The sequence below is a fragment of the Filicampus tigris genome, chromosome 19 (assembly GCF_054856515.1).
Source record: "Filicampus tigris isolate MCC_2025a chromosome 19, RoL_Ftig_1.0, whole genome shotgun sequence".
NCBI lineage: Eukaryota > Metazoa > Chordata > Actinopteri > Syngnathiformes > Syngnathidae > Filicampus > Filicampus tigris.
This window is the reverse complement of record NC_141235.1, coordinates 10,867,501-10,895,000: the sequence shown is the minus strand read 5'-3', so window position 1 is coordinate 10,895,000 and position 27,500 is coordinate 10,867,501. Positions and strand designations below refer to the sequence as shown.

Genomic DNA, 27,500 nt, shown 5'->3' with positions numbered 1-27,500 from the left:
TGCTTGGAAATAAAAGATGAAATGTTGATCTCGTCTCATATTTATCTTTTAATGTCAAACCCAAGTGCAACAACAAAGGAAACTGCCGTGTTGTAACAGTGTGTGTAAGTACATCAAGTGTGTGACAATAATTCAGAGAGGGAGCACATGTGTGCTTGGGTAAGTTTGTTGTGCATTTTATTTTCTAAAAAGCATAACTTTTTTATCGAACGAATTAAATAACTACGTATTTTTGAAGCTCAGCCATAGTTTCTATAATAAATGCAGTGGGATAAACAGCTACTAGCTCAAGGAGCCACTGAGTGATCTTGACTTTAAGTACTCTGCCTTCCTTTCACAGTCAAGAACATGAATGTTAGATTAACCGAAGACCCCAATTTGGGTATAGGTCTGAATGTGAACGGTTGTCTGCCTCTATTTGCCAACCTTGTGTCCTGGGTGCACCCCACATATCGTCCTAAATCAGCTATAATAGACTCAAGTCTCCCAGGGACTGCACAGGATAAGTGGTCTAGAAAATGGATGAATGGATGGAAGATTGAGAAGAGTGTCACATTTTGAAAACAACTCAGTGTCTCCAGCCTGCTATACTGGGTGTGTTCAAAAAAGCAAACCGTTCCGGTTTTTCCTTAACAACACAACAACATAATGCTGTGCAATTTTTATTTTTTGTATTTTTATATTTTTAGCTCTTTCTGAAATAGCTGAAATTGTTTTCTGCCATGTTGACATACAAGGACATATATTATCATGTTCATTATGTCGCAGTAATGCAAATCGTCACTATCATTGAAAATATCTTGAGCACCGTGTATAATGTCACCCAAGTCGAATTGAATAGAAAGGTTCCCTCCCTTTTAAAGTACTAAAGAGCCTTTTAAAATGTAGGAATAAATATTGTTAATGATAAAGTGAGTAATATATGTGATGACATATCTAATGATGCTGGAGCGTTCTGGGTTTCTTAAGTTTATAACTTCCAATGTACAGTATATTCTTCTCTTTCAGTCTTCTGTTCTTAACACCATTGTTGAGGCTGATTCTTCATTTGGAATAAGCATTGCAAAAAAAAAAAATCAGCAAAAAGCAAATCACACACATGGGGTTAGTGCGCTGATGCTCGCTTAAGTGTTGCTGTACAGTATTTTTATCACTCACAATAATACAGTATATTAAGATCAATCTAGTTATTAAGTTGTAAGCATGGAAATGTTTCACACTGAATTGATAGAATAAATACACAGCATCAAATTCTGCGTCAAAATAGCATGAAAGTGTTATTTGAAATGTACCGCCACGCTTTGACTGTTAGTTTCTGTTTTCATCCATGGTCGCTTGAATTGACACAAGGTTGACTGAAATATTGCTTTCTTATCATCTATGCATGGGTGTACACGTGTGAAGGAAATCGACAGAGAGACATATGACATGCATGTCTCTAATGTGGAGCTCAAGTCCAACCAGACACTGTGCGCAGCGCTCTACTGAGCTGAGGAGAAATCAAGTCGATGAGGGAAAAGGATGGAGAAAGGAGCTCGATGATGTGAAGAGATAGATGGAAGGATGGACGGAGGGAATGAGAGAGAGGGAGAAGGGGTGGATAGCATGATGGAGCTCATAGGAGAAATCATTTACCAGCACAATTTGTTGACAAGGATCTGGGAATGTCTCAATGTGTCAGCGTCTCAGTCACTTTGATGGATGATGGAAGTTGACCGTCTCTAACACGATCTCTCCCTCACCCTGCCTCTTTTCCTACTGCGTCTTTTCTGCATCAAACTCCACCATCTGAGCAAAAACACTTCCCACATAGTGAGTGTATCAGTTGTGAGCTACACACACATATATACATGGATGGATGGATGGATGGATGTTAGGGATGACACGATACTAAAATTGCCACGATATATCGTCATCATCATGTCATGATATTAATAGCGGCAAATCTGTTTAAAATCCCAAGTTGTTTTCCATGTGTGCTGTTACAGCACCCTTTGGTGGTTAGGTCATTAGTGCAGTTTAATTTGATGCATGACTGGCCAAGCCTATTTATTTGTGAATGCTGTTATGTACAAAAAACGAATATTGAGATTTGTTTATATGTGACCTCTTTTTTGTTACAATATCATGAGCTTTTATACAATATCATGAGCTTTTTACATATCGCCAACCTCTCCACAATATTGTGATAATATTATTGTATGGTGACATTTGAATATCATGACATAATAATAATAATTTCAATTACCAAAATAATTCTTTTCATAAAGGAGCAGCCCTAATAATAGATATATATGCACACAACATTCATAACGAATGATTTTTAATGACATTGTTTCTAAGTTCTCAACAAAGTATTACAATATGAATTAAGGTACCCCCAATGAGTCAGTAGTTTTGGTTGCCTATGCAACCTATAACCATGCAAATATATGTTGATGTGTTTGTTTTGATTTGTGATCAGCGGGGCCACATTTTATCTGCAAGTCAGATGCTGTAAGCTAACGACAGCTATTGATAGGGTTCCTTGTTTGAGTTAAGATGACTTGCCTCAGGGCACAACTTCAACCCTGTATCGACTGCATAGAGATTAGCAAGGAAAGGGAAATCTGAGCAAAGGCTGATAAACGGGAACAAAATGGAAAAGTTGTGTTATCTTGTAAATTCTGAGATTTTCAAGGTACAAATATTCCGTTTTTTCTTAGGTCAAGATCAATGCACACATTTTGTATTTTGCTGTCCAAAAATAAAGACAAGTTTCAAATACGTGCTAAATCGCCTCAACAACAATTACAGCAATCATGATCATCCACTTCCCTTGAAAACACCCGTGGCAAATGCTATTCAATAGCTTTTCTAGCATTTGGCATGAACATTTATTAAGCAATCTCAAATGTTATCTGTTTTACACCTTTGAATAATTCAACATTAAATTTACTTTTATCTTTGCTTTTTATTGCTAATAGGCTTGCTTAACTTATGTGTTCTTTTAGTACTAATGCTACTTAATGTGCTAATGGTGTGCCTCCCTCTATACATTACAGCACATTAGCTAGATGTGGTTGTTTTAATGCTGTTAAGATAATTATAATATATCACCAGTAATTAATCATAAATAGTGTATAGAACATCTACGGAATTTCAACTGACAATGGAGATGGGGTTTTTTTTGGTCAACTTTTAGTGTCAGCGAGTTAATCGTTACCATTATAAACGGAGTAAGCTATAGACTGTTAAATTTCTCTATAATTGGTTGATGTGCTCTTATTTATGAGTTTAAAAATTAGAGGGTACACAAACATTGCGAAGCACCGCCCGCATCACACACTGTGACAGACTCCGCAGAGGCTCAGCAGTATAGTAGATAATAGCTGGACGCTTGCACCTAAATCTACCACATATAAGAAGTGTCCCATTTGATTATCTGTGTTTTGCCTCAGTCTTGCTGCTGGCCAGTTGTTTTTTGTTTTTCATTTGTACAAGCCGAAGTGAACCCTAATTTGAGCATAATGATTCTTTTGCCTGCGGACTCAATGGTGACTCTCAGCCAGATCCAGCAATGCAACAGTCTGCGAGCCATTGGCAAACTGCTTTGTTATGCTCGATGCCATCAATCTCTATGCATGAGAATAGCCAACTTCAATACTGCTATTGATTGTGGAAACCTTTGAAAACGGCTAAGGTCAAAGCCTCATCCTTCCTCAAAAAGTTGCTGAGATTGATTATTACATTTTTAAGCCATATTCCATTAATGTTTGAAGCAGTGCGGAAGAATGGTGGCTTGCTCATATGTCAGATGGATTCATCATCATTGGTTGGAGGAAATTATTATCCTGCTGGTATGTAAATTAGAAGGAGAGCATGGACAGGGGTGAAAGAGCATGATATTCATGATAGACAGAATAAGAGGTCACATTACTAAAGCAAGGGTGGAATATGAAGATAAAATGGACCAGAAACAAAACTTGTACTAGAAACATTTCAACCTTCAGCCGTTTGTCAAAGACATATTGAATGTTCGTTTCTCATAAAATGCGTTCAAGTTTATCCACATCTACTTTCATATTTTGTGTTCTGAAAAGAGGTTTACGGTTGGGTAGTGCTCCACTCCAATATCAAGTCTCAGTTTCATTAATAAAAGAACAATCGAGAAGACTTTTTGATAGCACATTTCTTTGCAAAGAGTTTTATACTTGGCTAGTACAGATAGAAACATTCAAATATCAAGTTTCATTTTCATTAATAAAAGAACTACACGGAAGAGTTGTTCAGCTAATCTCCAGTCAACATAACGAGCTGCAAAGGGTCAAATTAACACATTTCATAGCAAGTAACTTAGTAGCCAGCCAGTAGATAAATACAGTGGCTAGTTAGCAGCTAGTGCCCGTAGCTAACACTTGCAGTCAATCACAGCCTTCAACCTCACAATCTTCAGTACACTTCACTCAGCCTGGTGCATACCTCATTAGTGAACTCCTGGCTTAACATTGCATCATCTCTAGTTTACACGGCACTGAAATACTCTGCAATGCGAGAGAGTTATGATTTCTTATTTTAGGGTAGGTTGACGTTTTCTTCTGAAGTGCTTTAGTGGTTGGCATTCATTTTTGGGTGGTTTAGGGTCTACTGTTTTGACGGTTTTTTTGGGCTGAACTGAGGTACACTTTCCTGAACCTGTTGGTAAAATTCCAACACTACAAACAGTTGTGCATTTGAAATATGAGCTACCACAATTATTTGGACAATGTAAACCAGTAAACTGTGCAAATAAGTTGAGTTTGTTGTAACGTCCACCCTCTTTTCTCTTGCAGGGTAATCAAGAGGCCCCAGCTCCCCCTGAAGCAATGGCTCAACCCTTTCCGCCGGCCCAGTACCCTCCTCCACCACAGAATGGGATGCCCGCTGAGTATGCCACACCCCACACTCACCCACCAACTGACTTCACAGGACCAAACACGGTTGCCGAACACGCCCTGACGCTGTACACGCCGACACACACACAGAGTGAACAGCCCGTGAATGACAGCAACGTTCCTGCACTCACAGCCAACACAGTAACGGTGAGTCAACACTGCAAATGATTCTAAACAGCAAACTAATATGATGAGGGTTTGGATCCAGGCTCCATCCATCCTGTGTGGAGTTTTGGAGATTTATACAATCAGATCTTTCATGCCCACTGCTGGGTATGATGTATTTTATAATATGGTGCAACGTAGTGCAGCTAAAATGCTATAAATGAATTGCTCTATATTACAATGTAGTCAAATATATGATTTACAAGTAGACGTTTTTCTGACCAATTGAGTGCCAAAATAGTACATGAAAAGTCAAGTGAGTCAAGAGCTGATACAAACTGTTTGGGAAAGTGCCGGCACTCAATCTTGCAGGGCAAGCAGATCAGCAAGTAAAACAAAGTACAATCTCTCCATCTGAAGGCTTGAGCAAAAACATCCCTTCCATCAAGAAAAGCCTCAACTTTCTCGCTATGTTCTTTTAATAAAATATGTTGTCCGGTTCCTATAGAACCGCAGCTTTGGCAGTATGCACACTAACGTCTTATGGGGCCCCAGTTGTTTACAGGACTGCAGCATTGCTTTGCTGTAGCTTTCAGCTCGGTCTCCTGAACGAATACAAATTGATCAGTCCGACACCTGTATCCTGGAAGACCTTGCAAACTGAGATATACTGTTGGAGCCATTCGCGACTTTGAGTGCTTTAAATGTTCGCACTAAGTCAGCATTTCCCAAAAAAAAAAAAAAAAAAAAAAAAAATGTTCTTCTTGTGATATGTGCAATGTCAGCAAGCAATCCTTGACCCAAATGGTTTGTTTTTCTTTCAGTTTTGCTTGCTTAAAGATGGTTTCTCAGGGGAAGCTGTGTGGAGAGAATGTTCTCCTCACCACAGTTACAAGGTAGACTATTGCTTGATTTGAATGCAATTTTTACAATCAAAAGATTTCATTCATGTGCGCTGTGCTGCTCACCTTTGAAGCCAGCCGGGTTTTAAGATAATTGATACGGCGAGTCGAGCTCAAATGCTTTTGTAGTGGTGGGTGGTACACTGTGAAGCCTGCAGGGAGTCAATGAAGCCTTTCTTGTTGACTCTAGGACTGTCTTTCTGAAGTCTCTCAGAAAGCGAGCTTCATACAACATAAAACATAGAACTTAAAAAGTCAAAAGTACCCCATCCTAAGGGATCCTCCGGAATCTGGGATAATGCAAGAAGTAAAAAAGTAAATGACAACCAGAAGATATGCCAAAGAAATTCATTTTATATCATGTTATTTTCAGCTTTTGGACTTGTACCGCAACAAGTAACAAAGTCTTAAACAATTGAGCACATGGTTTTCTTGTTGCTAACCAGAGGTGGGCATTCTGGCGTTGACGGACGTCCGTTTTGCTGACGATTGACGAACAAAGGGGCTCCTTTTGAAATAGACCGACTGACAAATGATGGACATGGGTTTTCATCCGTCAATGTAATCGTCACTAACCACGACTGACGAACCGTTAGTCCGTCACCGGCAGACGGCTTTTTTTCCTGACGTTTTTTGTCGGGACCAACAAACTTCTGACGGACTAACTAATGGACTTAACAGACTTACTGACGGATTGACGGACTGACGAAGACAGTTTCAGTTAGTCGCGAAAAATAACAAACTGACGAATGGCGGGCGGGTACCCTGGCCCTTGACGGATGACGAATGACTGACCAGCAAAATTTAGTAAAATGCTCACCTCTGTTGCTAACATATGATTGGTCAAACACAGATTTGCAAACACACACATCCACGGCTAAGCATGTCCATTCTGCACCACCACTCATCTTAAGAACTGTGAGAGTTATCGCAAGTAGTGCATGCTGGGAATGTCTGGCAATACATGCAGCCGAGCTGGTGACTTGCATATTTCCCGAAAATAAATCTGTAGAATCCCCAACTGCGTGACGGCAGGGGCATTTAACTTGAGAAGTTTCACTTTCTAGAGACACTAACCAAGTGAAAATCGTAACGCACTCTTTGTTTGTTTTTGCACTATTGTGCTGAGTCGCGGGTGTGATCATTACCTGCCTCTGTAGTTCACTGATGTCCTGCTGAGCTCGCATCCACTCTCACCTGCTCATTGGACAACACTGTAAATACACAGCTGGGATCTAATTGGCTTTATAGGCAGGTGGAGTTGTTTAGGGCAGTTTGGGATCCGCGGGGGATTATGTGTGCATGCATATGACCGTGTGTGGAATTCTAAGGCTTAAGTTCATAGAAAAGCTTTGCTTCTGTCTAATTTGTATCCCCCGTTCTCCCCACACACACACACACACACACAGGCACAGTATTCAACTCGGTGGCGCCGTTTCCCCGGTGACAGCGAAGGAAGTTCGGTCTGCTTGTGTATGATAATGTTAATGTAATTATTGCCTCATCCTCCCTGGCTGCTCACACACTATGGATGGCGGAGTCAACTCAACACATCCAGGGAGCAACAAGAGACAACAGACAGATTTGAGCTCTATGACAGAGGCCGAGCGGGGTTAAGCTGAAAACTTGATCAGTTCCATGTTGAGTTTATTGAAGAATACCGGCGGGCTTCATCAGCTAACACACACGTACTCACCCGCATTCTATATGGAGAATTCCATTTGAATAGGGATTATCGTGAGAGAGTTTTCAGTGTAGGGATTTGTGCCGCGCTGACTCTTTTAAATGTGATTTTTCTAAATACCATATTATAGTGCGTGCAATATTAATAACAGCTATGTTATGCAAAACAAGATTAAGTGTCCAGGTTTGTTGCGGTTAAAAATTGTTTCTCTTGTGCCATTGTTGTGTTCTTTATGAGGATGTAAACATAATCTAAGCATATTAGCTTCAATGGCCACTACCTGTTTTTGGGATAATTACCAGAAGTCAATAATGGTAAATTAATGAAATTAACAAAAGTTTCAGGTTAACTGATTGATCTTAAAATGTAGACTTTTAGGGCCCTATTTTCACGCTCAATGCAAGCTACAGTTACAGATGATGGCGTTTTTCTTTCTTTTGGTAGTTTCGTAGGCGGGCACAGTTAGAAATTGGCCTTTGCGCCGTAGTGGGCGTTAACACCGCCCGCTTTATTTCTGGTCAGTCGAATCGGCTCCTCTCATTCCCTTTAAATTTAGCGCAGGTGAGGCACGCAGTCTACATGGCGGAAGCATAACAGATTCGCTCGCTGGAGTCCATGCAGGAGATCGGTGCATGCAAAGCTTGTTTATATAGAACTGCAAGAAGAAACAGGGGGTGCTTTTAAAACTTTATTAAAGGTTATAATAATGTATTGATTTAATTGGTTTCTACAATGATTCAGAGGGTTCGATTCACGCTAATGACATATTCATGATTGAAATACGATGACATCCACCACACACGAGCGGAGAACAGAAATCTTTCTGCCTGCGCCTGGATCAAATCCACCAAAATCGTCTTGCGCCACAACTTAGACCTGGTTTCACCTGGTCTTAAGTCTAGACTACTTTCTGTCATGAAATTGCCAGCTTCGCCAGCAGTATATAAAAGAAAATGCACCCAGTCAGATGCGCCATTTTTTTTCAGAGAGCGCACGTGTGCCTTTGTGAAAATAGTGCCCTGAGACCAGTAAACGTGGTGTTCCAAGTGAATGGGAATGATATGGCTCAAGGTAGCAATGTTTGATTTGGTTTTTTTTTACCCTGGTCAAGCTGCATTCTACAACTGTTCTATTAGTTTTATTTGATCGTTGAAATTGGAAATGTTTTGTCCATCACATAAAGCTAACAAAATGAATACTCAAAACTGGGAGGTTGGCCAATTGGAGCTTACAGTGTCAATCACAACCAACCAACATGGCTAGCAAAATACAGTCAGCTAGCACTAGTTCTTTGACAACTGACTGACCTGTCAGTAACAACATATTTTTACATTTTCCCGAATAACTTAAAGGAGACATTTTGTGTAGTTTCTTCAGTCCTTAATCCACTTTAAGACATCACACTGTTACAACAGATTGGATCAATTTCTCTCTTACCTCGATTTATTTTTCACTCATTCTTTCACACAAATGCAGACTTGAGGGACAAGACTCCTATCCACAGTTTAACCCATTGTCTTCACTTAACTGGTGTTTAGTCTGGGATGTGCCCACAAAATCAGCAGTCAGGATGAGACCCACACAGCTGATTATTGCTGCATTAAAGCTCCGTACCAATTCAGCTTTTGTGTCTCTGTGTGTACGTGTGTGCTCTGTTTGTGTGGGTGTCTGTGTGTGAGGAAGAGAGAGTGATGTAATTCCATTATCATCACTTCCCTGTCTTTTCCATTTTTACCGTTCTCTCTTCAGTCAGCACTTACCCCATGTCTTGCATCTCTGAATACTTCCTCCCCAGCCAATCATCGCGCGCTAATTCTCTCTCTTCATTCTTTCGCTTTTCTGTCTCCCACTCTATAGTTTCTCCCTTCGCCATCTCGCTGGCTCTTGCTACAAATGCTGCTACCTTCAGCACTTCTCTCTCATTGATTGGAGGCCGGATAAGCTGACATCTTCTCTCCATCTTGGGGTTTTGCCCTTATTCTTTCGCTCTTCCTCTTCCCTTTTCTTTGCTTGCTCACGGTAAACATTTTCAAGCGGGCCAAGGGGGAAGCAACAAAGGATTAAACCAACATACTGTTTGAGTGTCAATCCGTCTTTTCATCCTCTCTTAGTTTTGAAATGAGTGTGATAGAATCGTGTGGGTGAAAGCAGACATGGAACCTTAGTGACACCAGAGAGCTATCACTTGGCTCCTTTATGTTTGAATGGATCTAACCACCGTGTTTGTAGCCCAATAGAATGGCAACAGTAAAGGTTACGATACACAATAATCAATCATTCTGATCCCTAACAAGGTCATTATAGTTCACGAAAACCAAAATTGGAAAAAAAAACTGTTTCGTTAACGAAATAATTTAAAAGCGAAAATGCTTTTAAAAAACAAAAACTAACAGACTACATCTTATGTTGATCAAACTAAACCAAATTATGAGAGGAAAAATGTCTCTCCATCTGTCAATTAATATCATACATGAGCTTTCAGGGGTTCAATTTAAATGTTTTTATTACAGTATTGCTTGTTTATTGTACATTATTACACAATAATTAATTACCTTTTTTGTCTTTCACAAATACGCCATATTTTTAAACAAACGAATTAAAACAAAAATAAAAATCAAGCACTTTTAAAAGATCAAAAACGAAGACTTAACAAACATGCTCTAAAAATTAATTAAAACTACCTGAATTTTTAAAACAAAAGTCGAACCGAAATAAAAACTAGCTATTATGAAAAATCCCCACATTTTCTAACCATTATTCCCACTGTATATTTTGATGGATAAATTGATTCCATCCAGCATACCAACCAACGATTATGTTGCTGGGAAGCCTCCAAACGCTTCCATTAATGAAACTGGACTCCCACAATCCAATCCAATGCAAAGACATTTATGTAGCACTTTACAAAAGACTTAAGCGCGGTACCTTTTGTAAAATTAAATGTAGCATTACTGATAATAAAATTGAATTCAACATAACATAAAACCACGAAAATACATGAGAGTAAAAAATGAACAGAAGCTCGACAACTTATGATACAGCATATCTGGGGAACAATCATGAGAATTTTGGGGGCATCTAATGTGAAGGGCTGTTCCACATTCTGGGAGCCACCACAGCAAAGGATGCTCTTTTTTTCCCATAACAGCACACATAGGGAAGGTACAAAGATAATTATAATGGGGCCAAGGCGATGAGGTAAAATTACCAAGACTGACGTAAAAACTTGTGAGGTAAGATCGCAACCACTCGAAAAGCGTCCCACTGACAGCCTGTAATGCGCCAGGTGAGTGACGGGTCGGGGATGTCAGCTGACAGATCTAAACTAATACGAAAAGCAGCATTTTTTTTTAGTTTCCAGGGTTTCAAAACCTCCAGCATATCTTTTAAAAACGATGAGGTGGGCATTCCATCTGACTGACAGAATGGTCCGTCAGTCTGTCACTGACGGACGCCAGCTTTGCTGACAATTGACGAATAACAGGACTCCTTTTGGAAATGACGGACTGAGGAATGACAGAAGTGGGGTTTCATCCCTCAGTGTAATCGTCACAAACCGCGTCCATTAGTCCGTCACTGGAGGACGCCCGTTTTTCTGATGTTTTCTTCCGGGGACCGACTGACAGAACAGTGGACCTCTGACGGACTGACAATTCTAATTCAGTTTGTCACGAAAAATGATCGACTGATAAATGACGGACGCATACCCTGGCCGCTGACGGATGACGGACCAGCAAAATTGTAAAAAATGCCCACCTCTGGAAATGACTTCTCATCTGCCTTTCCAGTATTTTAGAAATAAAGGGGAATATCAAAAGTTGATAAAGTTACAGGTATCCAAGTTGTCTTTATTTTACTTTTTTTTGCATGTGCTTTTTTAAAACACAGCACTATCAGTTTACAGCAAGGTTGCTTCAATTAATGCTGTCCCAGGAATCTTTAAGAAAACAGGCGAAACATTGGCTAAAGAGCCCGAGGCTTTAATTAGAGCCCCAGCTTTGTTTTTATTTTGCTTGCTGTGCTTTGCTTTGCTTTCACATCGACAGTTGACAATGGATTAAACTGATTAAAAACAGCAGAGGGGCTGAGGAATTCATGTGAGATTTGGACATGAATGGTTGAAATCCCTTTCTCCAACATACTTAAGAAACAAACATTCAATATACTGTATGAACTTTAAATTGGTCAACACACCGTAATACTGATTATAAACTTGACTCTTAATGCGTTGCTTGGTTGCCAGTTTGCAAATCCTTCCAGTGAACTTCTCAATCGACAAGATCTGTGTTCCTACCAGTTCTCCCTCTCGCTTTCTCTCGCAACTTACTCATTTCAATGAACTGCATTAAATTATCTTACACGTTGTGCTGCACACTTGCCGCTCCCGCTCAGAGAGCAGGATCATATGTTTCACAATGTGTTTCCTGTCAATCTTACTGAGGATAAATATCATTTTCCTCAAGCATAGGAAGTGAGAACACTTATCTAAAGTGTATATGCAACAACCACTCGGCGACGGTGCAAATGTCGTGACAATGTTAAACTAACCCACAGCCGCGGTATAATCGTGCGAATCGTGTTTCGGTGAAAAATACCATGGAATCTTTTTGTAACCACAACACAGTATTTTAAAACAATAATTCAATGCAGCTGGCAGGCGGACTGAATGCATTGCATGTTCTCACTTTTGTGCCTTGCTTTGTGAAGTGGTTTCGGATGGACCAAAAATTTTCAGGCAAATACCGGCTGTTTGCAGTTTATCACTGGAATAGTCACACCAGTGCATGGTATGCCAGAAAATTAGGATACATTTGGAATGGACCTTTTGCAGATTCAGAGTTTCTTCCCAACACGAATTGATCTTTGGCATTCTGTGTGCCTTTTTTTTTACAGCAGCAGGTAGATGACGTTGCACAGACGGAGGGATCGCAGCATCTTCACCTGCAGCCAAGTGACTCGTCAGAGAAACAGCAGCCCAAAAGATTACATGTCTCCAACATACCTTTCCGGTTCCGGGACCCTGATCTGCGGCAAATGTTTGGGGTAAGATGGACTACCATGGATGCATTATTGTTCTGTACTTTATTATAACATCCTGGCTGGGGTTCTTGTTTTGACAAATACAGACACTACAAAAAAAAATTAATGTAAAAGGACAATTTACGTTCATTCTTTTTGTTTATTAAATTGAAGTCAAATTTTGCATGATAGTGAAGCAAGACAGACACAAAGAGATCTGTTTTAACTTGACTCCACTCGGTTAAGTTTAAGGGACAGCGGCATTCGGCCTAATGCAAATAGACTATCCATAGATCTATTTTCTATACCGCTTGTCCCTACTGGAGCCTCTGGTCACCAGTCAATCGCAAGGCACATATACACAAACAATATTCCCTGTTGAAATGAATTAAAATGCTGTTAATCTGTTCAAGCCCCTAAAGAAACAGTACCGTACATATTTAGTTGCATGTTTTAAAAAAAAACCTTTATAATATGAAGCATCATACAAGAGAGAAAAGGAAATAAACCGGTTTTGTAATTGTAAAAACTGTACATTGTCAAGCCAGAAGTGACAACAAGGACTGTATGCCTGAGCTGTATGCCTTTAGGGATGTGTGGCCTAAGTCAGCGTATACAGGAGCATGGTCAGTTAATTTGTAGCTGTGTGGTCACATCCTCCAAAGGATCCTTCATAGGCTGGGTCCTTCAAAGGCTCCGCCTCATGTAGCCTCCTTGACCGCATAAACTGTGGCGACTCTCACTTGACGAAGTGTAGAAGAAGAGCGGCGTAGAAGAAGAGCGGAGCCATGTCGGCTACCCAAGTGTGCTCGAAAGCAGTCTCCATGGAAACAAAGGCCAGATTTGAAGGCTAGATTAGAAGGTCGCGTAAATTTGGACACCAGCGTGCTACCAGGCTAGTAGGCTACCAGAAGTTACGTCATGTAGCCTTCAAATTCGGTCTTTGGAGGACGCAGCCTACAAATCTGGACACAGCATGTGAGATGTGTGTAACTGCTTGTAAGTTTTCTTATTTTGTATTTATGTGTTTGATTTTTTTCCTCCTCTCCACTTGAGTGGCATATCTTAAACGTGCTCATAAAATTTCCAAAACTCATAAATTGAGGTACTCCTAAATCAAGGTATCACTGTATTTAAGGAGCAATGATCCATTTTGAATTTTTAATTAAATGTACAATGGAGTGTGCGCAAATACACCACAAAGACAAATCTGTGTCAATTAAAACAGAGCTCAAATGTGAAACACGATTCCAACATACAGCATAAAGAGTTGTGTCCCTTGAATTAGTTTGCAAGCCTCTCGTCGTAAAACTAAATAATTCACACCCTTACCTTTGCCTGCCCCTTAACCCAAATTAGGCTAGCTTTATTAATGTTTTATCTCGCATGTCTGTCCTTAAGTGGTCCTCTGAAAGTCAGAGTGGTAGCCTATTGTATGCTCCACTTGTCTTTACACATGCAAAGGAAACATTTTGTGAAGACTAATTTCAGGGAGGACAGACTGTACCGATGGATGTGTTTTCAGATCATTTGATGATATGATTATTTTTTAAATACTGCCTCAATATATTGTGTCTCACCAACTTATTGTGGCTATTTTCCTTAACCAGGTGAGATGGTTGGCTGGATCACAGCTGTAAAACTTAGTTTGTGTATTTCTTCTCGAGAAGTCAGCAATGGTTGTTGGGCGTGAAAGCTGACACGACAGCGCATTTGTGATTGGCCGGTACATCTGTGACGTTGAATGCTATTTATCGGTGATTGAAATTTTGAATCGCAGCAAAATGAGTGCCCGGTAGTTGGCTATTAATAGAAAAAAAAAAAAATGTTGCCGAACGTTCCGTCAGCTTCGGCGGCGTCACAGTGTGCAGTATTCATGTGTGAGCGCAGGACGTTTTTGGGGCTGCCTGGATATAGCACGCGAGTCTTTACCGCTGTTTTCTGCGTCCATATAAGACAAACACGGCTATTATTGTACCAACCAAACCTAGCACGAGTATGAATATTTAATAGGAGGTCGGAGTTATGCGTTTCCTACTCCCACACCCGCCTTCCTGTTCCACAAATGGACTGAAACATCTGCTCCTGTGGGTTCCACCAGCACTTCCCAGGCCTCAGAGCTCTTGATGTTAGGAGAAGGCACGGGAATGGAAGGGCCCGTCAGTAGAGACACAATTAACGGGATTCTTCAGCGAGGTTAAAAGGGAGTTTATCCTCATTAGGTGTATACAGGGTGACAGCACCAGCTAGGGGTGCTGGAGTGAGTGTCTGTGTGTGTTTGGATTTGTGTATTCTTGAGCAGTGCTGGGACTATATTTTCTCCCAGCAGTCTCCAGTCACTTAGTGGATTCTCCGAGGCACTGAACACTGCACCACAATTAACCAATGATGGCATCAGACCGGGTGAAAGGAACAGTAGAATGGGAAAGGAGGATAAAAAGAGACAGACGGTCTCAGCCTGTCCTGTTGAACACAAGATCACAAACACCGGTAAAATCTGTGCCAGAAGGCATTTTCCTTCAAAACAACAGCCCACTTTTCCTCAAGGAAGTACTGTTGAACAGTAAGTCAGTAAAAACAGTAAGAAAGTGGTCTTCAAGTCTCCATTTCATGGATCTGTGATTACCCTGGCCAATTTTACAACATTCGCCCGTGGAGAGCAGTTCTTTATAAATGTACTTAACATGTTTCAACTTCCTGCATGAAACTGAAGCAAATCAGGCGGCAAATTAAGTCGGCTCTGTTCACGCCCACAATGGCGCAAAATGCCCGTTTTTAACTGTGCCAAGCTGCATGGATCTGTGAAAATATCAAAACACAGTTTAGCCCACGCTAGACTAGCGCTGAGCACAAAATAGAGCCTCAAGTGTCAATTTACACAACCAAGTCACTATTTGCCTGCGGATTTGTGTCTGTGTGTTTACGATTTTTTTTTTTAGGATTGTGACTTGATAGTTTACTTTAGTTATGTAGTTCTGTCCTCACACGAGATTCACTGCCTATGACTTAGTAGCTAGACTGATCGAACAGCCAGACTTCACATCTGCACTATCATCTAAGCGGAGCTGAGTCAGTGTTTTTGGATGCACGGATTAATTAACTTTCACTAACAGCGTTACCATTGTTAGCTTTTGATTAGCAATGCATAACTCGAATGTTCGACAAAGTTGTCAGTGAGGGGTTCAAGCAGGCCCCAGACATTTACAGACAGTTTTAACTTAGATTTTTAGATGTAAAAAAGTGTAATATGTCTCATTTAATAGTTGTGATTGTAATAAAAGATTTGCCCCTACTAACCCTGCTAAAGCAAAACTAATCCACGATTAAATTTGGTCAGATTCTCAATCACTTTTATCCTTCAGAAATTATGGAATTTCTTTTACTGAGGTTTTTCTATAGTATAATGATAGGGCTGTCAATTATTTAAAAATTAATCATAATACATCGAAAGTTAATCACAAATTTTATACCTGTTTTAAATTTACAGTAAAAGAACAGAGGTGGGCATTTTACAAAATTTTGCTGGTCCATCATTAATCATCGGTCATTTTTTTTTCATGCCAAACCAAATTGTTATCGTCAGCTGGTCAGTCAGTCTGTCAGTTAAGTCCGCTAAGGAGCTGTTATTTGTTAATGTGTCTCATCCTAACTGCTGTGTTCAGTGTTCCATTGTTTTCATAGATTCCTTGAGTAATATTTTCAAGTAGGAATCCAAACAACAAACTAAGCCAGGACAAGTCAGTACTGTGCAGTGGAAAAGCAGCAATTGGATTTGTGTGAATGTGTTATTTTTCCCGAGCTGAAGGCAGAAGCAATTACTGTAAAATGTGTCTGGGTTTACCCCTCACTACCATAGATTTGAGAAGAACTGAAGAACTTCCTTTCACCTAAATTGGGGTGTGTGAGCAGCAGACACAAATCTATTACAGTTCCACTAGACTACCGCCAAGATGCAAACAAAGGCAATAACTGAGCATTACGGCAAATGGAATTCTGAGTCATCTCAGCCAAAGTTGTAATAGAAAAGCATTATGAGAGCATTAAACTGAGCCATATAAAGAAGTTCAATCAAAGGCGAATCCCAAGACCTGAATGTATCGCGAACAATAAAGTAAACATAACCTCTAAAAGCAGTTAAACTCTGAAAAATATAAAGTCATTATGTTCCAACAAAAGCACAGCATCAACGGAAACAGAACCTTATCATTAGCCAATTTTGAGCTTAATTCATAATTAAATAAAGACAACTGGGAGGCTGTTATCGGGTGAGGGAAGAGAATCATAATGGCAAACTGATTATTGGCATTAACGCCATCACTCCATTAATTCCATTTTCCTAGTATATATGAATGACTGTATATCACTTTTTTTTTTTTTCAACCACATCATCATTTGTGGCAATTCTTTAGTTGGAATAATTTATAAAGCTTGGAGGCTAAACGTCTGTACCCAAGCTGGGCCGCTGTTCATTTAGCCTTACACAGTGTGAAACCTGACAAGTTGAGATGCAGGACTGCTGTCCCTTGAGAATTGGCTGTGTTTAATTAATAAACAGGCACTTAGTGAGCCAACCGCAAGAGGGCCCTTACCGTCACAATCCCAGAGGTAGGGGTCCTAAATGAGTCATTAGATACTCAACACACAGTCACTGCCTATATACTGAATGTGTGTCTGTGTAGGTGTGCATGTGTGTGTGTTGGCGCGTGCATGGGGGTTGGGTACCGTGGTAATCGCGTTTTAATGATACCTACACCTGCCTAATCACCTGTTCAGGAGCCTTCCAGCATTCCAGGTAACCCAGCATTCTCAGCACGGGAATGCTTTTTAATGTGTCCTGTTCAAAGCTCCCCTCTCATTTGCCTTTCCAATTATTCCACAAGGCTCCATTCTCGCCTTCTCCGCATCTGAAGAAGCGCAGTGTAATTATAATCCAAAATTGGCTAATTTACATCAACGTATCATTGGAGTCATGCAAAATAGCTTTTGCAATGAGTGAAGACGTTAAGGCCTGTACCCCCAAGTGTGAACAGAAAGTTGATTCGGACGATTAGCGTCTTTAGACAAGAGTTTGTGATGGATATTGTTGTTTTATGTATCATCAAATCAATACAGCTGAAACTATATGAGCATCAATAACTTGTTGGAGCTGTTAATTTACAATATTTTGTTTTTATTCACATAATCAAGGTGGAGTTGGTGCAGTGAAAAGTAATGTTACAACGCCTTGTTCACGCTAGTCGACTAGTCCACTTGTCAACTTTACTACTCGATGATGTTTGGAACCTGACGTCAATGAATGTTTTTGGCTCGAGGAGGAAGCAGAGTCGCTAGTAGCAACAGATGAGTGCACCGCATCAAAGTGGAAGGAGAATGTGGAATTACTCCACCGCACACAAAGAAGGCTATGGTCTCACTCTCCCCCTCCCCCGCATTGTTCCTCTCCTCTCCCACTCTCTCAACACAACCGGAAGAGGCAGACGCCCGCCACACACTCGAGGGTCTGGTAGATAAAATAGATCAAATTGAATTGAATCGACCGGCGACCCTAGTGAGGATAAGTGCTACCGAAAATGGATGGATGGAAGAATTGAATAGAATTTTCAATTCTTCCATCCATCCTTTTTCGACACCGCTTATCCTCATTAGGGTGGTGGTTGTGATGGAGCACCTGCTGCTCTGGCGGACCCCGAATGAGAACAGGTTTCTCCATTTGGCCAAGTTGTGCAGATGTTATCAAGCAGTTCCAAGTACACCAAGCAAGAGGGTTTATGCTATCACACCACAGCAGGCTTCGCCCAGCCCATGTCCATACTCTTGTGTATTTCCGTGTATGTTCTTTGTAAATTCGGTCTATGAGCTGAGCCCTTCTTCATGAATATGAATGATTGAAAAGCATTCCCTCCTCCTTTGATTTTAAAAAACAGATAGTTCCGTACTTAATAAAATCGTTGATCTCATCAACTCGACAACGTTGACAATTCAATTTCAAAATACCTGAAGTCATGCAACCCCTACAGTTGATCTCTAGTCAGTCGTGTGTATACTTGCCATGGATATGAATGTCAATGGCGAATACTTGCAACGTGCTATATCTGTGGACTACATCAAGAATTTGCATGTGCTTTGCATTTTCTTTTCTTTTTTAAATCTAGATTTAGTTTTCTGAAATAAACACTAACAATATACGCATGGCATTAATAACACATTGCAAGACAGTGGACATTCCCTCCATAAATAAGAAGTTGTGCTGCTGTCAATATAAATACTCTGCATGTACATTTAGGGTAACATTTTAATATAGTTAAAGGCCATGTTGGTTTAATTTTTGGCGTAGTCCCTGTTTAGGAAATAATTTATTATGACTTTTCAGTAAATTACTTGGCTGGGGTTTTCTTGTTGTTTTTTTCACAAGCCTTACACTTGAGTATTGTCTACAATTTTGGCGTCAGTTGACCAGGATGGTCAATCCAAGTCTTTGTTAGCCTGCCGGGTGTCAAATTACAACAGTGTTTTCTAATTTATGGTTGGAATGAATTCCAAGGTAGCTCTTTATTATTCTATTCACATTGATCCATATTAACAATATCCTGTGGCTGCTCCAGCCAAACAGCCCTGCAGCATGATGCTACCACCACACCTAACAGTTTGTACTGGTTATTGTAGCCAAGAGCACAATGGTTTCTTATCAAGCCATAAAACTTTCCCTCAGAAGACTTTGCAAACTCCTGCAAAGCTTGAAGGTCTTTGTGTTGGAGCAGTCGGCCTCTCAGTTCATGGTGATGTGAAACTATCCTGACTGTAAACAGTGACACTGATGTTGCATCAGCTTTCAGTTCTTGGTTATTTCTGACCTACCAGTGTCATAAAAGCTTGGAACTGAGACCCTTAGGGGACAAGCTAGCCCAACTCTGTGCTGGTCCCAAGCCCGGATAAATTGGAGAAGTTGGAGTCAGGAAGGGCATCAGTCTATAAATTCGATGCCAAATGGTATTTGGAAGTGAGCATTAAATAAAAGGAGATGAAATGAAGTAGACAAAACGAGCACCCAGAGCAGGACTATTTGGAGAAGGCTTATCCAAAACAGAGACTCCAAATAGAGAAAAGCTGGAATGAAGAGGTACCTCAAAAGCTTCAATTTTATTTAAGATTTTAGCAAGGGTTTACACTTCCTAAAAACCTAACAATAAAAGGATTCAAAAGTCACTGCAAAACTATTACATTTTCTCAGATGTATCTATCCATCTTTTTTGTCAAGTTAAAGTTAAAAAGGCGCCTGTGCCTCCTCTAAATTTTAGTTTGTACATTCCATACTATTTTTTTTTTTTGCCATTTAGAATTTGTCATGCTAAACCATTTTGCACTATTTGGAGCATTTTAGCCTAGACATTTAATGGCAGAGAATATAAGCGCCTGTTTTTTGTTGTGTGCGCCTGTGAATTGGCAGCCCGGTTACAATCACCCCCTTAACTTTCTCCATTATTTTTGCTTTCCACCTTTTATTATTTTTACGTCTTACTGAATGGTTCGCACTGTTGCAGCATTTTCGCATTGTGTTTAAAGTGCTCTCGAATTTAAGTTGAGTTGAGTTGACAGAGTGGAGTTGAGTTTTTATAATAAGGAGAATATACACCACAAAAAAGACTCCAACTTTGCAAAGAAATTCTTGACACAAAATATTGCCATGTCATTTATGCCAATGTAATTGTATATAAAGCCATTACTGCTTCATATTTTATTGATCTGAGATGTAGCCCAGTCCAGATAATACATGCGCTCGTGGTGCTCCGATCATCGGCCACCAATCATGATCGGACGATTTACCCAGAAAAGTACGTCATTAGCATATCACAATCTATGCCTTTCACTGCCGATCACAAAATCCAATCACCTGCAGCTCGTTTTTTGCAACCTGCAGCCGACAACAGACCAGCCTGTGTGCAGTGTAGCGTCCCCTCCCACTTTCCTCACAACTAATTCTATCAGCTAATATAAGATGCTTTTTGTTTCATAAAAAACAATTTAAAGTCTTCAATAAGTTGACCTGCATTTTTTTTCAAATGTTGACGCTAAGAATATCTAAACCTCACATGGGAAAAGCCCAAAGGCGAGATTCTAACCCCGTACCTCACAACTGTGAGGCAACCGTGCAAACCACTTACCCACCTTTCCGCATGTTTAAAACTAGTGACAACAATTATATAAAACCACAGCTTGACCATAATCTCACACCAAGGGTATTCTTATCTGTGGTCATTCTACCCTTTCTAAAAACAATGGTAACAACAGAATATATCAAGAGAAATTAAGTAAAACAATGAAAACTATTATTTGAATCTGACGGACGATGTATGATTTTCAAAACAGAAGAAAAGGTCGTACTCAAAACAAAACGCCTTCAAGATCCGGATAAATCCCTTCTAATTGCGTTGCAGTGCTTCGGTAACTCCATCTGGCACACGCATCTAAGCAACGATAACTTGAGGACATTGATGGAGAAGTATAGCTCAACAATGCAGCGTTGCACTTAAATGTGGGTGACATATATATAAATTACAATTGGGGAACCTGCTGTTCAGCCGACAAACTCAAGATGATGTTCACTCAAGTGTCGTACGCCTCTGTCAAGATTATCTATCACATATCAGTTGTTGAATAAAGCTAAAAAGTACTTGAATTGGACTATTTTACCCACTTTTATCAATGTCTCTATCACTGGTCTTTTTATTCTTGTTTGATACATTGCAATGGCTCATTGTTACGGCGATACAAAGAAAACTTCACACATCAGTAATAAAATTACAGTAAGAAATGATTTTCACCCCGGCAAATACAAGAACACAGCATTATACTTCCTAGATCATATTCTTACTTGCTTTTGAATAACACATTTTAACTAAGGAAATGGAATTGGCAACGACAAAGGTAAAAAGCCATGCCAGTGAAACTAAATGCCAAACAATAAAGCAGCTCGTTGGTCTTTACATCATGTCTTGAAACAAATGTTGAGACAGAGACAACTCCAGTTTGGGGAATAGAGAAATAGTGAGAGCTCACTGGAATTGAAAAAGTTCACATTAAAGCATTTCGTGATGCTGGATGGACTACTCTCCTTTTTCTTACAGGTGGTCTCATAATAATGTGTATGCACATTGTTATGTACAGTATGCGTTGTCTTTGTTTTATGCTCATTTACAAGCTCATGAGAAAATGGTGAATTTTGTGGCAGGTTGCAAATATGAGATGTGGTTAAAGCAACTTAGAAAAAATGATGCTCTCCTGATACGTGACAGGCTGCTGTTAAAAGGGAGCGAACCCGAATGTCACGATCTGGCCGCAGTCTCGGAGAGTACATTTGAACTCCACTTTGATGATTGACAAATTGATTCACTGCCGTCAAAAACAAATCTGAAGTGTGCAACTTAAACCAGGTAGTGTAAATCAGACCTAATTTTTGGCAGAGATTGTTTGCATGAGGATTCTGTTGGATTTTATACAAGAAGAAATGCCCTGTAACAAACTCCCTAATATACTTCCTTTACAAAATTGGCACACTGACTGTTTTCATGGTGAAATGTAGCTTCGGGCAATCTGTCCACACCCGTTTACATTTTCTTGCAGTTTCCTAAAAAGAAAAACAAAGGCAAGAACACATACAGTAACCCCAAAAGATTTACAAACTGTTGGATTGTGGCAGCTTCTATTTTACACTAAATTAAGCAACATGAATCACCAAGGTTGTGCAACACATGTCCACACTCCAAATGCAGCCGTCCACCGGGAGGAAGTAAAGCCCAGATTGTGTGAGCAGAGAGAAAACTGTGCTAGCTGAACAAAATTGCTTGTTCAGTGGTCTGTAGATTGGCCTCTCACTGGGCCTTGTCCCGGACAAATATGAGAATGTGTGTCTCTGATCTGTGCCACTCAAATACACAACACTATCATTGATTGAATGAATCCACAGATTGTTATATATAACCTATAACTGTAAAAATACATTTGATCATAATGGAATCAAATGTTCATATGACTTAAAATAGATGGATTTTCTGTACATAAATGCTGCATCTGAAATTGTTGGTTGGCATCCCTAATTTTCAGGGCTGCTGCTGTGACCTTGCCTTTGCTCTGTTGTCTGCGCCATCTTTATTTATTTATTGAAATAAACTGTGATTCAAGGTCTAGTTATGCAGAATGCAAGGCTGAGTATTACCATACTGCCTGGGAAGGTTAGTGATCAACATGAACTCATGAGCGTAGCTCCAGCACATGATCAAACGCAGATCTCCGTACAATTACCGCGACATTTCCCGAACCTGAGGACAGCCAGCGGCCTTGTCCTGTTGATTTGAGAGGGATACAGTGTTTACAGTACAAATGAGAAATGGATGGCTGTTTGGTTTGTTTTATAGGCTACTCTGTGGATACCGTATGGCTCTCTTTCCATTAGGAGCAATTTTCCAACAAGCGAGTGAACGGTATTTTCTCAGTAAACTGCTGCTGCATCAGTTTGCTGCGCCAATATTATTGGATGTGGGTAAACGTTAATAGTTTGAATAACACACCTCACTGAAGCCTGGCTTAGATACTTGAAGAGGACCGTACTGCTCATCAGCTTCATTTACATTATACTCCATTGTCATTTTCCTATTATTTTAGAATCGAGCACCAAAGAAACAAGATGAGGTTACCTTTTAGAAGTGTTCATTTTTTGCTGGTTTATATCAGAGATCGCACCAGAGGTGGGCATTTTACAAAATTTTGCTGGTCCGTCATTTGTCATCCGTCAGCGGCCAGGATACCCGTCCGTCATTCGTCAGTCCGTCATTTTTTATGACGAACTGAATTGTAATTGTCAACCCGTCAGTCAGTCGGTCATTTAGGTCCGTCAGTTAGTCCGTCAGTCGGTCACCCCCAAAAAAATGTCAGGTAATCGGCATCCCCGAGTGATGGACTAACGGATCCCGCTTCCGTTATTCATCAGTCCATATATTCTAAAATTTGTCCCGTTAATCGTTAGCATAACGGGCGTCAATCACTGACGAACCGACGGGCATGTCCGTCAGTCTGACGGGATGCTCATCTCTGGTTAGCACCATTCACTAGCACTGTCTTCACATTCTTTAATTCCAGGTCGAAATTGTATAAGTTGTTGAGCGCTACGTTACATTGGTCTAAAAATAAATTTTTAAAAATGCTCCACTTACAGTATTTTACATTTATGGCCTTATTTACTATAATTGTGACTTTAACACAGCATTGCTGTAAGCTCATCCAAGATGATTCCAACAGAAAGTGTTTTCTTCTCCAAGTGAAAATTTGAGACACTTGCACTCCTAATTGTGTTTTATCTAAAGAGGGAAAAAAAACATAAGATGATGGGCATCATTAAGATCAGTGGTGTGTGCCAATACATTGCACAGCTATAGCATCTGCTTTGGTAATGTTCATTAACAGCATATAGCCTTTCGCGCCAATACACACACATGCCCATATACACTCATCTTTATCGCCACAACAGAGCAAACACAGCATTAAATGGCATTGAGCGTAAATGGGTAGTTTAATAATCTAATTGGCAGGTCAAGAGGAGTTTGATAATTTAGAAAATGGAATACTTGACTTGCATACTAGACAATTTAATGAAAAGTTTCAGAATAAAGCCACACAGGCGTTTTTTATTTCATTTTGTATTTTGTTAGCAAGATTGCTGCATGCCGGCAAATCTAACGATCCTTTTCTGTTTTCTCTCCCTGTCCTCTCCTCCTTGTCCCTTCTTGTCTTCAACAGCAATTTGGCAAGATTTTGGATGTGGAGATTATCTTCAACGAGCGAGGCTCGAAGGTAAGTCAACACAAAGATGTACAGTATATGTTTTGTATTTCCTCTCACTTTAGTCAGTATCCCCCGTCTGTGTTTTCTCTCACACAATTGCGCCTGTGTCTTCACAGCTCTTTCTTTCACTCTGTCTAAGGGTAATTACAAAGTTATCAGTTCCAATTGCCTTCAGGCGGCTCTTACACATTTCCCGCCTGCCATACATTGAGACCTTCGCTCAACCGCCTCCTCTTATCTTAATGCTGACATCAGGCTGCTCACAGTATGCAAACACACACTGTCTTGCCTAGTTAGCTTCCCGACCTATAGCAGCAGGAGATAACCGCACATTGTGGGTAGCGAGCACAAAGATGCAGCCTATCAGATAAACAAATTCAGCCTCACCAGCTGTCAACGTCATGGAACGTGCCAGTCTGACAAACGTATTAGCCAGCACATACCGCCACAACCGGTCGAGAATACAACCAATGGACGACATTGGCCAATGGTTTATTATTAAAGGAGGCATATTAGGCATGTTTTTGACTATTTAATCGTCATATCATTAAGTGATGACGAGTAAAGGTGGGAAGAGGGAGGGCTAATTGCATCGAAGAACAGTGACGTGCATGTGGCGCAGAGTCCAGAAGTGGAAGTGAACGCAAACAGAGTTGCATAAATTAGTAGCGGCAACAATGGAAAAAGAGCTGTAAAAGATATCATTGATGGAAAAACACATCCAGGCTATGCTGATTAAGTCACGTACTTCTGATAATAGACAATATCATATCAATATAATAGGAAACTATTCTAACTCTGGTTCCCGCTTGAGTGAAACTATACGAAAAGACCCTGTTGGAGTAGAAAATCAATTGCAGGGCACCTGTACACAAACGAGCATTACCACATACATAATGTTATTGATAGACACTTCTGATCTAGGAATAGCTTCCTTCAATCTAAATAAAGAAAAAGACAGAATAGAATATACAGTATATTAAATATTGCATTTATATCAAATGCCCATTTGTATTTCTTATTTATTTACTTCTTCTACTCGCAGTCTCAGACCCAAACAGTGTCTCGTGAGCGAGTTGCACCCTGGGGCTGAGTCACTCATGTCTGACTAGTGTGCTTGAGAGCGTAATTGTATGGCATAGATCTGCTTCTGTGACCAGCACGGCAACACACACACACACACACACACACACAAACACAGACAATCATCCAAATATACCGACCTGTACTGCTCGAGGGTGTGCTCACTCTTTTGTCTAATTCTTGCGGGTCCAATGATTTCTGTAAATGTATTTGCAGTGGGCAATGAAAAGACAGAAGTGAGAATGGAAACTGTCACACATGAAGTGCTGCTGTTTATTTTCATAGATATGTGTGTAATGTCCTGTTTTGCCAACTTCCTTGCCTCCAGTCCCATTTCCTAACCTCCGGGCCTCTCATCTCTGCTTTCTTTTTCCTCTCTTTTCTTTTTTTTCCTCACTTCAATCTTTCATCTCTGTTTTTTTTTTTTTAACCTCACTTCCTGGCAACTGCAGGGCTTTGGGTTTGTAACATTTGAAACAACCGCAGATGCTGATCGCGCACGGGAGAAACTAAATGGTACAATCGTAGAGGGACGCAAAATCGAGGTGCCTGTCTTTTTTTTTCCTCTCTGTTTTTGCCTTCTGCCCCCACCCCTCTCCTCCCTCCCCTTCTTGTGCCCTCCTCCTCCCACCCCTGACTCTGTCTTTCCTTTTTCCTTCTGCCTGAAGTTTCCTGCAATACCTTCCCTCTCTTCCATTCATCTCGTGTCTTCCACCTGCCTGCTGCACCTTGAACGCTGCATGCTGAAGCCTGATCTGATCTGTAAGTGTTTGTGACAAAGACAGAGAAAGAGCGATGCGGCGACGTTTGAGTGTTTTCCCATGTTTTGACACAAACAATGAATTACTACTTTGCTCATGACGGATTGTGGCATGTGTGTTTGTGTGTGCATGCGCACGCAGTAACATCAGTTTGTTTTTTGGGAGTTGAAAAGAAAGAAATCAAGTTGAAATCTAACAAATCGTGGTCACATATCAGACAATGGGCCTTTCAGCATATTAGTGTCTGTTGTGTACAATATAAAGCAACATATTTTATTTATTTTATTGTTTTGTTAATTATCTTTTTGCTCTCTTCCTCACCGAAACACCGGGAAAGTGTATAAAAAAAAAGGAACATTTGTTAACTGACAAAGACATGGTTGGAATTTTAAAGCACAATCAAAATTTTTTCTATAACCAGGATCAAAAGCAAATTTTTCTCATTAGAATTGAGAAGCAGCTATAAAGTATTATCGTCTTCCTTTAAGCACTGTTTTATGGATTTCCAATTTATTTGTATGATTAACTCCATTCTTATTTTGCTGTTTTTGGAGTAATTTCTGTATTGTCTAAGTTTCTGTCCCTGGTGGGCGTGGCTTTTTTAAATAAAAAAATAATAAGTCACATGCAAAAACATTCTGCTGAAAACATTTAGATGCCATAATGTCAAAGCAGTTCATGGTGCCATCTTTTTCTGATTTGTAAATTGCATGTTCACTTAAACAGATTATGCACACTGTTGGTTGGCGTCGGTCAATATTGCAGTTCAATTGACAACAGGTTTATAAAGTGTTTTTTTAAAAGAGGGTTTTGCACATTGGATAACGCTCATGATGTTAAACATGAAAAATTTGAGTGCACCACAAGTTTAAAATTAAGTTTAAAGTAATGGAATTGCAATATTGGTGGAAGAGGCAAAAAAGCATTATCGTGTTAAATAAATCTATCGCTTGGGTAATGTTGGGGAACCAAAAACCTAAATAAAATCCAGTTTAAATTATGATTTTTTTTAAATCGGCTCATTCTGTGTAACATGGCATTTAGAACCTCGGACCGCACACTCGAAAAACAGCTTAGGGAGAAGCCAACACCAATTTTGCACTGAAGTGACGCAAATGCAAGAAAATGCAGAGTTGAAAGGAATTTGGTCATAATATGACATGACTCCTTCTTGTGTCTAGCTCCAAGTCAGCCCTGAAAT

At 40.1% G+C, this 27,500-nt stretch overlaps 1 protein-coding gene across 4 annotated transcripts in view; it reads left to right on the top strand.

The window, feature by feature from the left end:
• Window positions 1-27,500, top strand: part of rbfox3a (RNA binding fox-1 homolog 3a) — a 346,279-nt gene that overhangs the window by 290,183 nt on the left and 28,596 nt on the right. For 2 of the 4 annotated variants that reach the window (XM_086016850.1, XM_086016849.1), the window contains exons 6-9: window positions 4,812-5,060; window positions 5,843-5,914; window positions 12,498-12,647; window positions 24,411-24,464. In XM_086016850.1, coding sequence (XP_085872976.1) covers window positions 4,812-5,060; window positions 5,843-5,914; window positions 12,498-12,647; window positions 24,411-24,464 — 525 coding nt within the window. Of the gene's footprint in view, window positions 1-4,811; window positions 5,061-5,842; window positions 5,915-12,497; window positions 12,648-24,410; window positions 24,465-25,990; window positions 26,084-27,500 lie in introns of all 4 variants that reach the window. The other 2 variants (XM_086016852.1, XM_086016851.1) reach the window with 2 other exon arrangements.